The sequence below is a fragment of the Lissotriton helveticus genome, chromosome 12 (genome assembly GCF_964261635.1).
Source record: "Lissotriton helveticus chromosome 12, aLisHel1.1, whole genome shotgun sequence".
NCBI lineage: Eukaryota > Metazoa > Chordata > Amphibia > Caudata > Salamandridae > Lissotriton > Lissotriton helveticus.
Window position 1 is genome coordinate 575,706,226 of NC_136073.1, and position 11,384 is coordinate 575,717,609.

General features: G+C 47.6%; 1 protein-coding gene across 1 annotated transcript in view; it reads left to right on the plus strand.

Moving 5' to 3' along the window:
* Window positions 1–3,890, plus strand: part of SETD6 (SET domain containing 6, protein lysine methyltransferase) — a 216,345-nt gene extending 212,455 nt beyond the window's left edge. Inside the window, exon 9 of the mRNA XM_078671270.1 lies at window positions 1,213–3,890. Coding sequence (XP_078527396.1) covers window positions 1,213–1,527 — 315 coding nt within the window. The 3' untranslated portion in view covers window positions 1,528–3,890. The remainder of the gene's footprint in view (window positions 1–1,212) is intronic.
* Window positions 3,891–11,384: the final 7,494 nt, after the last annotated feature.

Below are 11,384 nucleotides of genomic sequence, written 5' to 3' on the forward strand. Positions count from 1 at the left end.
GCGGAAGTCGTGTACAGAACTTACATCAACGCGCGAGGGCGGCGTCTAAGTAGCTGCCGCAACGTCATCCCGGCGACCACGATGTCAATGACTGACGCAGAGCCGACCAACGCCACCTTTCGACCCGCAGAAGTACTGCTAACGAAAAAACTTTCCGTATCCAGTCTGACGCCTGGGGGTAATTCTAAGGTAAGGAATCTATAACGAACTAATGTTTCTTACAGCTATATCCTTACCGAAGGTAAGTAACTTGTTTGTTAAGTCTGTGAGGGATAAGGTGAGTTGGTGTCTGTCAAACGCAGATCTGCTCAGGAAGGAAAGAAAGCATGCAGTCCTCCTAAGTAGCATTTTGAGAAATGATTGGACTAGACAGTCTGCTTAAGTTTAGCAGGAAAGATCGTTCAGCTGCAGTAACATTTAAAGAACGATGCACCATTTGGAAGGTTGTAACTAAGTGCATGTCCTCCCAGATGCAGTGCATTGCCAGGAAGCTGTTTCACATCAAAGTATTCGGGAGAAATGGCAATTGCAATACAGCCCATTAAAATGTCAGTTCCTCCTTAGTTGTCACAGAAAGATAGGCCACTGACAGAACAGCACACATGGGCACAGTCAGCTTGGTTTGGAAATTTGTTCACATAAATATAAGTTTAGCACATTAAATTGCCAACACTTTTTAAATACAAATTAAAGGCTTGTGTGTGTGTTTTGGAGATCTCTGGATAAGGTGGTGTGAGTCTGCACTCTAACTAGAACATTGAAGGAGTCCTTCATTGTTTGTACATGCACTTATTGAACAGATAATTTCTAGTGCTCCGTATGGGTTCTATGAAGATGTATCAGATTGTCGGACATAAAGATGTAGCCTAACAACACGTTCAGATGTATACACGGCTATGCAGAGGTGGTGCAGTCTTCTCTGTATTCTGTGAATTTTTGGGTGTCCTCTTACCTTTGTGGAACAGCTATTTCCCACTTTCCCTCATGAGTGTTCTGGTTAACAGTGGAGCTACCAAACCGTAAGTACTGTGTGTATGGTACTCGCATGTTACAACTTAGCACATGTAGCTTGCATACCGCATAGACCTACAATCTGTTTGCCTACCTATGCCGTTAAATGAATGAAATGTGTTTTTACTTGGCTAGTGCCATATAAAGTGCTTTGCTGTTGTGTTTCATAAAGAAAAAAAAATATATATTTTTTATCTTTAGGTGATGTGTTTCTCAGAAGAAGAATTCAGAGACTACAAAGAAAATCGGGTTTGGGAGGATGACATGGTAGCCGAAAAAGTAGTTAGCACGCTGACAAATGAGGACATCTCTAAATTTAAGGAATCATGGAAACGGCTCCTCCATGCCAGCGTTCAGCTCACACTTCAAGCTTACACCTCCGACCTAGCAACAGATGAAGAGCTTATTAGTGACTCTCAAGCATATGCAAAACTGAGTAACAGAGAGCGCCACGCACTTCAGGTCCGTTATGGGCAAAAGATCATCTTACACCGTCTCTTGGATCTGACTAGCTAATGGAAGAAGACTCAGAGGTGGGCTGGATCTTTGTAGATGCCCCTTCTGTCCTTGAATTAGGGCACAGCTAGAGAAACCAGATGCTGCTCTGTCCATTGAGCAGAGTCACATTGGTACAGCCAATAATCCTCTGTCCCTGGACTGTCTCCATTATAGTCATCAATGCATGCAGGCATTAAGGCCAATAATGGAAAAGAAATATGTGGAAAAGAAACATGGTCCAGCAACTCTGGTGACGGCCAATAGTAGTGTTCGGATTGCTGCATGGCACAATTTATTAAGGAGCGATTACATTTTCTGTATTTTCTACCAACTCCTAAAACATGATTCATTTTTAGCGTGAAATTAAACCTATTAAATGCATTAGTGCTTCCTAATCTGTCCAGCCAAAAATTGTATCTTTGCAGTGGATCTCGCCTCCTCCTAATAACTATGATGCAACACCTTTTCTTATCCTGTTAAATGTCTCCTGGGGTAAACATGTAAGGTGGGTCTGGTAAGAAGTAACCTTTTTAATTTAAACTCCTCATATTACATATTATAAATCATTGATTAAATGACAAATCAAATATGCTACCCATCCCCAGATAGGGGATTTTTTTGTCAGCACCGGAATCACAGTGACTGATAGCCTGGATGTTTTCATTTCATATGTGGGAAGGGATTTGTAGAGCTATGTGAATCCGTGTTGAAGTAAGGAAGTGTGCATTTTGGGGGTTGTTATTCCGGAGGTGGAAAGTAGATTTGCTGAACTTCATGGGGATCATAGAGATGCAATTATTGGAAGCACTGAAGATCTGGATGGAGGCGTTCTAATAAGTCCAGCTCTTGCTGTAGGATTGATGCAGGGATTTTATAATAAAACATTGTGTTTAAGCAAGAGTGCCTCCCAGTGGGTTACTGTATACTAGTGAGAGAGATGTAGGGTATAGATGGCTTGTTCTTATTTTTCTAATAGGCTCCACATTGAGCTGTTGTAAAAGCCATAGTGTTGACTTAAGTATGTATTTTTATGACTTGGCTGGGTTGCCCACAGGAAGATGCTGAGGAAGAACTTCACATACCTGTCAAGCAACGTTAGAAAAACTATCACTCATTCCCTAGACACCAGAAACACCCTCTACTCCAGGATCACCAAGCAACTCACTAGAAGACTACAATCCCTCCAGAACTCGGCAGGCAGACGGCGGCGACTCCCACACACACAGCAGACCTCACTTCACACCACACCTCAGGGAGCTCCACTGGCTCCTGATAAAAAAAAATGCTAATTTCATACTCCACATCCACACTTTCAAGGTACTGCACAACTTAAGCCTCACCTACCTGAACAGTTGCATCTCCTTCCACCAACCACCCGGACACTTCTGCTCTGCAGGTCTCCTATTTGCACACACCCCATGCATAGACCGATTCAGTGCAGGAGGATGGACATTCTCTTACATGGCTCCTAAAACGCAGAACAGCCTCCCAATCCTCATTAGAGCCTACTAATCCACATCCGATCCTCCTCCTCTCATTGAATTCTGCAAGAAGCTGAAGATCTGGCTTTTCAATTATCTAACCTACCATAGGCAGGGCTAGGAACAGACGCACCTGCTCAGCACCAGGATAGCCTTGTGGGGATAGAGTGCTTTACAATTACACATAACATAGCAAGAGTAAGGGACAGCAAGACTTGTTTTGCATCAGCAATAAAGATTACAGTTGCTGTGGAAAAGACGTATATGGGTGTCCTCACCAAATTGGGTTAACAGATGTGTTAACTGCCTTTTTTATCCACCTGGTCTGGCCTATTTTGAGGAAGAATAACCTCTACATCAAGTACTTTACTGCACAACTGAGAGATTCAGCAACAAAAATTGTTGAAGTGAACATACTGGTTTTGAATATGAATGGTCTAAGAAAGGTTTGACATAGAGGAACTAGATTCTGGAAATAAATGGGGTCACTCTACAGAAGTATACATTTGTTGTTGAATTTGATTGCTGTAGGTTTGGGCTTGTGTCTGACCTATTTAAAAAAAAAAACAAAAAAAACTAGAACATTAAATTTGTATTTGCGTTGTGGCAAAGAAATTCAAAGGGGCATGCCTTTGAATGGATTTCTGGGCTTTTTATGTCCAATAAATAATCACAATGTTATTTATGTATCAGTAGATTGTTTTTATGTTTCCTTTTATAAGTAAAATATTGAAATTGTGGGGGCCAGCTCTATTACTCCATATTTTATATCCACTGGGAAAAATGTCTCATTTCAAGTGGACACGGAGCAGCTATAAGCGCCAGGCAATCAACTAGTGTCAACACTAATTGGCTGATTTACAATTCATCGTTTTCAAATAAATATTTCATTGAAATGTATTGTGTCCCATGGTTCTAGTAGTGCTGTTTTGTGAATAGAGCTGCAACTCTTGTTCTAAAAATTGGCTTGATGTTATCCTTTGGATGGAGGTTGAACACTTTATGTATTGTCAAGAATTGTACTGTGTTGCTATCTACTACATTTGCAGAACAATCTGGTAAAACTGCAGTATTGTATCCATGTAGATGTTTAAATAGTTATGTATCCTCTGACTAAAAAGCGGTGGTATGTGTCTTGGGAATGTTTGTAGCATGTGTTGCTGTAGATACACATGTTCTGCTTGCTCTCTTGCCATTTAGTGTTTGTTTTGGATGTTTGCACGTTGATTTTAGGTCTCGCACCTGGCGATTACAGCGCAAAGCGCTGTCTCGCCTGCAAGACCTATAGTCACCGGCTATGCTTTCAAGGAGACAGGAGATGGGCACGCACAGCATGCCGGAATCAGATCAGGTCGCGTGCGTGAACGTGCGCTCCATTGCGACTGGAACAGCATGCCGGAAACACACGCGCGCACAGACACACACGCACACGCACCGACACACCCCCTCCCCCTACCCCCCCCCCCCCCACTTACCGGGCTCTTTCTGCTGCTACAGGCTCTGTCACGTCGCCGCATCACCTGGCACACGCTGCTCTTCCTGGTAAAGGTACAGTGTGCCACGCTGGTTGTCCCGCTCTCCCTGGTCAGCGGGTCAGTCTCAGCAGCAGGCGGGGCTCTCCACGAGCACAGGAGCCCCGCTAGCTCACACGCTCACTTCCGGCTGGCTTCACGGGCACAGGAGCGCGGGGTAGGCTCCCGTCTGCTTCCTGTCTTTTTGCGGCCCCGTCCCCGTCCCAACACAGGTTGCCTGGCTTCCTGTCCAAGCCGGGCTGCAACGGTGAGTTTCTCAATACGTGACTTGTTTTTTCTAGTAAAGGAGTCATGTCATCAATTGTGTTTTTTGATTTAACATATTTATTGCACGGATACTGTTACCACGTATATGTGGCAGTCTGTGTTTATTTCTTTTCGTGTTATTTGTGTGGCATGAACTTGTTAATCTTCTCACTGATCAGTCTGCAATCCCCACCTACACCATCTAGCTCACGTAGGGTCAGCATCCCCTCCGTCGCTGCACAGGGGCCGGACCTCAGCCGCAGTGTACTGACCCCACAGCACACTCTGCATCCCTCTAGTACTACGGCGCAGGGGCCGGGCCCCTAGTGTGAGCTCAGTTCCATGGTACTGATTGCACAGCACTCCTGTGTGGCCCCAGGGTACTGACTCCTCAGCTCACCTTGCGCCTCTGTCGCTGTACAGGGCCTCCCGTTTGACTCCACTCCCATGGTACTGACCCCCTCAGCACACTCGGCGCCCCATTCCATTGCTGCGGCGGGGCTGGACCCACCCCTTTGACACTGACCCCTCATCACACTCCGTGGACCCCCCCCCCCCCACCACCTGTAGCCTCCAGTGTGACCCCAGCCCCTTGGTAATGATCCCAGCGTACACTCCACACCCCCTCCCACGCTGTGCCTGAACCGGACCCCAGTCCATTGGTACTGACCCCACAGAACACTCCACAGGGGCCAGTCCCTCTGTGTGACCCCCAGCCCTGTGGTATTGACTTCACAACACACTCGGCGCCCTCTGCTATGGCCCCCATTGTGGCCCGCACCCCTTGGTACTGACCCCCACAGCACACCCCTCTGCAGGAGCTGGGACCAAGTGGTACCCCAGTCCATGCTACTGACACCACAGCACACTCCGCACCCCTCCACCACCGATGCGCAGCGGCCGGGCCCCCAGTGTGGACTCAGTCCCGTGGTACTGATTCCACAGCATACACTGCACTACCCTTCACTGCTCTGTAGAGACTGGACCCCCACTGTTACCTTAAGCCCATGGTACTGACCTCTCAGTACACTCCGCATCCCCTCCACTACTCTTTGACCCCCAGTGGGACTCCATCTCATTAGTACTGATCAGTCAACACACTCCGCACTGCCCCATCATCAATCTGCAGGGCCCCCAGTGTGACCCGGGACACCAGTGTGACTCCCTCCACAGGGGCCCGGCCCCCAGTGTCACCCAGGACTCCAGTGTGACTCCCTCTACAGTAGCTGGGCCCCAGTGTGACCTTGGCTCCATTGTACTGCCCCCGCAGCACATTCCACACTACTCTCCACTGCTCTGCAGAGACAGGACACCACACTCACCCCATGTTACTGAGCTCTTAGCACACTCCTCATCCCCCTCCACCCCTTCACGGGCGCCAGTGTGTCCTCAACCCCATGGTACTGACCACACGGCACACTCCGCACCACCCTCTGCTCCTCTGCAGGGTCAGGACCCCAGCCTCACCCCATGGTACTGACTGTGTAGGGGATTGTCAAGTTGGTACAATTACCAAACCAAGGCATAAGTCTCCTAATACAAAACACAATTTATGTGTAAAGGACGTGATTCGTCAGCCACCAGAAGGCGGCATGCTTCATCATAGGGTTCATCCTTACACCCCTTCCTTTTGGGTGTGGGCTACAACTCCCACTCGGGGAGGGCAGCCTTCAGTTTTTTTTGCTAACCCTATGTGAGCTAGAGGGTGTAGGTGGGGATTGCAGAGTGATTAGTGTAAAGATTTAAAATACATCTTGGTGGAGTAAAACGTTCTATTAAGTCTTCCCAAAGAGTATATTAAAAACAAGCATTTACAATGCAATAGGTCTCACATTATTAAAGTTTGAGCTATTGGCCTTGTAAATGACAATGCCTTTTATTCCTTTGCATCGGTGCGTAAAAAAGCACTTTGTACTTATAGTCCATGCTTATGAGAAGCAAGGCTGGCAGTCTTTTACTGCCAGCCTTGCTCATTGTAAGCAAGGACTATACGTTCAAAGTGCATGTTGATGCACCGATTGCAGGTTTTAAAAACAAATGAATAGAAGGCATTGTTATTTACAATGCCAATAGCTCAAATGTAATAATGCGAGACCTATTGCATTGTAAATGCTTGTTCTTCTCAGAAATCTTTTGAGTCACGAGGTAGAACGACTTCTCTAGCTGGCAAAGCGCATGGGCATCAACTCCATGCTAGAATGTTCTTTTTTCACCGACAGGTTCATACGTGTACTGATGGGGTTCCTTGTTATGCGCTAGTATCTCTTTCCTTTGGGCCCACTTTATCACTCTTCGACTTTGGTAGCAGCGGAAAACATTCCGCACGGTGATGGTTCTGTTTCCTTCAAAAAGCAGTGTTGTGAACAGTCACCTCCGACGCCTCACCGACATGGCCTCGGGTCCTCTTCTGGGCTTATGCTCCTTGCCCTATAAGTTCCGTCAATGAGAATGCGTAAACTGAATTAGAAGGGACACCCTTTCAATACTGTCTTCCGTGGCATTCCAATTTTGCTTTGACTGACCAAGATCCAGTCTGCAATACCATGTGGGCAGCCTCCCTCATCTTTTGGTCCAAAAAGACACTTCAGTACCAACGTAAGCGGAGGTGGGACAGCTGGAGGAAACAGAGGCAAGAGTCAGAAGATACTCCCGATATCTTCAGAAAGCATGGCTTTGAGGCAGAGGAGGAAGAGGGCACCTGTCCTTCAGTATCAAAGTACCTCTAGTCGTCTAGGAGCCCAGAGGAAGCCTTCAGCTCAGAGTCCAAGGAAGGACAGCAGGAAACAGGTGCCTCACATGTAAGTCCGAAAACGTATACAGTGAGTACATTGCCTTCCAAAGCTCGACTCAGTCCCGGTCTGAGGATGAACACTGTCACCGTAAGGTCTGAACTCCAAACCCAATGGCTAAAAGACAGTCCACTGCACTGACCAAATACAACGGAGCTGACAACGCCCCCCCCCCCCAATTCAGGCACTAAAGTAACCTGTCCTTCAAGCCCAAAGATCCTGCAAGGCCTCTGAAGCTTAAAGGGCCTTCAGCGTCTGCACCAAAACCTTCAATTCCGATACCCGCATCAATGTGAAAACAGCCTTCAACGTTGAAAGCACTGCTGGCTCAGAGAGCTTAGTTGACACTGAAAGCACCCTTGTTGGTGCGCTCCGAAGACTTGGAGCTACCTATCTTCCAGCGCCTGCAGGAAGAATTGGATGCAGGACAGAAACGCCAGTTCATACGCCCTCAAACAGGCAAAATCACTACAACGTCTCCACCGAAGCCAACAGAGACTTTGTTTCGGAAGAGAACGCTATCTATTAAGGAGGAGTTTGGGTTGGAGAAGCCACCACCTTCCAAGCCCATGAAGCATAACCCTGTGCCTACAGATGACCCGTGGACCGATAAGAGCATTGATTCCCATACGTGAAAGAGATACTGATCTGTATCCAGCTCGGCCATCTTCCCCCAGATGACAAGACCTCCTACCACAAGGTCATTTAGAGGCTACATAATATAAAGTGGATATGCATGTCCTCCCAGGAAGATGATGACTTCTGGTAGAGATACTACCCAAAACACAGCGGTCAGTCCAATTCCTCTTGAGGTTTAAGACCACCACAGAAACATTGAAGGAGCCTGTTCAATCTAAGAAATCACCCCACAGGTCAAAATTCAAACCCTCTTGCAACAACCTCTACAAACCTTCGTGGGTAGCTACCACCCAGTTTCCTACATGTGCATACTGTGTGCAAGCACACCAACACCTAGGCTACAGGAGATGCCCCCATTCCAGGTAAGAAGGTCAAAAGGTTAGCATTGTAGGAAAGAGCGTAGAGATGCAGGCAGCTACCCACTGGAGGATTTCCAGCTCTGTTGGTTTGCTTTCCCAGTACAATAGACCACACTGGGATGAGATGCAAGACTTTCTCCAGCATCTCCCTGAAGAATACAGTCCGAGAGGTGAAGACTTGATGGCAGAAGGGAAAACGATTTCAAACGCCACCATCCACTATGACCTAGCTGCCTAATAACCCTGCAGCTCGTGTTATCACCCAGAGGGGCTCCTTTCAGAAGCAGACACCTCACAGCAGCAGGCCTATAACCATCTGTCTCTTACGGGATACTCCTGAGGGACATATAAGAACAGCAATAGAGGTAGAGGCATGGGAGGCTCCCGTAAAGGGGCCATAGTTACCAAACAGTGACTGTTCCCTCCCCCTGACAACACACACATGTGGGGGAGAAGCTCCAAGATTTACTACCTTGCTGGCAATAAATCAATTCAATAAGTGGTTACTAGGCATAGTTCAGCCTAGAAATTTCTTGCAACACCACCCTATGTGACCTCCCTACAAACTGCTTCTCAACACCAAACCCCTCCATCTGTTACAAGAAGAGGTCTAAGTGCTCCTTCAAAAGGCTGCTATCAAGCCAGTGCCCTACCCCCAACAGGGCCCAAAAAAGATGGCTCTCTAAGATCCATTCTGGCCCTAGGACAGTCAGCAGATATATTCTCTCCAAACATTTCCACATGGTAATACTGCAGGGTGCCATATCTCTACTCCAGCAAGAAGACTACATGGCAGGGTTTGACCTCAAGGACACCTACTTCTACATTCCCATCCATCCCGACACCTTTGCCTTTCGGGCATGATGGCCTTGTTAATCGCTATTGTACCTCAAGCCCATCTACGTGTGCCAGTTGTAACAGTGCCGGTAAGCCAATGGTGACAAGTAGGGGGGTCAGATGAAGACCTAGTGTTGGGAACGGTCAACACCCAGCACTCTCTGTAATGGTGGAACAACAACAACTTACTCAAGGGCAGGCATTTCCTAGACTCTGTTCTGCAAGTCACCATTACCACAGACACTTCTAAAACTTCTTGGGGAGCTCACCTCACAACACACTGCAGGATGTGCGCACTTCACAACAGCAGAGCTCAAATGCCTCTAGCTTCTGGCAGTCCATTTCACCATTAAAGCATGACTACAGCATATTCAAGGCTAAGTAGTCCTGATTAGGACAGCCAATATGACTGCTATGTATTACTTTCAGAAGCAGGGTGGCACTCACACTGTACCCCACTCCTTCTGGGCTCAGACAATCTGGCATTCGGCCCTTCACCACTGCCTTCACTTGGTGGTAGAGTACTTTCTGTGGGTGGACAACAACCTAGCTACCTGTTAAGCATGACGTATCAGCAAGTCCATGAGTAGGAACTCCACCCACAGCTCCTGCACCAATACTTCCGGTGCTGGAGCACTTGTGACATAGACCTGTTCACCACCCCTGAGAACACCAAATGTCCAAACTTAACCTCCAGGTACTCGCACCCTTGGTCCATGGGCAATGCACTAAGGGTTAGCTGGTCAGGGGTATTTGCCTATGCTTTTCTGCCTCTTTCGCTCCTTCCAGTGGTGATGCAGAACATGCGGCAAATATCGCTAACCCTTATTCTAGTGGCCCCCCACCTGGGCCAGGTGTAGCAAAGTGTCCCTTTTTGCATTGTTGCTCCCACTTTTTGCCTGATGTTTGATGCTCTTTGACTAAGTGTGCCCTGGGTTCCTGCTTATCAGGTACAAAGGGCTTGTGTTCTTTCCCTAAAACTGTACCTTTGCACCCCCAATTGGCACCTCTTTGGCCACATGTAAATCCCTTGTAAAAGGTATCATGGGTACAAAGGGCACCGTGACCAGGGAGTACCTCTAAGGACTGCAGTACCTATTGTGCCACCCTTAGAGGCCCCGTACCTTAACACACACACGCACACTGCCCTTGGAGGCTGCGTTTTTGGCGCAGAGAAAAGTGAAGAGTCGACATGGCACATGCCATGGCCTACACATGGCGCATGCCATGCCTACAACCCCCTACCTATGGTATAGGCAAGACACCCCTCTAGCTGGGTGCACTATACCACTGGTGAGGGTACAGGCGCATGAGCCCTGTACCCCTACAGTGCCTAAGTCCATTCTTTGACGATGTAAGTGTAGTAAAGCCGTAAGAATATATGGACTGGGAGTTTGTCATTACGAACTTCACATCACCATAATAGCTATATTGAATTCTGGAAGTTTGGTATCAAACTTCTCAGCCCATTAAACCCACACTGATGCCAGTGTGAAATTTAATGCCATGTGCACTAGGACCAAAACACACAAGATGATGGATTGAATGTTGCACATTGGTAAAACATTCACCCCCAGTCAGATCTGGGTTTAATCCATCGTTCTTTTGCTCACCACGCCACCCCAGTTCAAACATGGCCATATGCAAATCAGTCTTGAACCTGTGCCTCATGGGAACTGTCCACCCCGAACAGCCAAGCCATGTCTTACCTGGACCGGAATCAAGCATCCTAGGACCGGTTTCTGGCTATCAGCCGTCATCAGCCAGGATAGCTTGACTCCAGCGGTGTAGTGAGCTCCGGACCCACGTCTGGGCATACCCTTCCCACATAGGGCGAACAGCAAAACACACAAGATGATGGACGGACGGAATGTTGCACATTGGCAAAACATTCACCCCCAGTCACAGATCTGGGTTTAATCCATCGTTATTTTGCTCACCATGCCACCCCAGTTCAGACATGGCCATATGCAAATCAGTCCTGACCCAGTG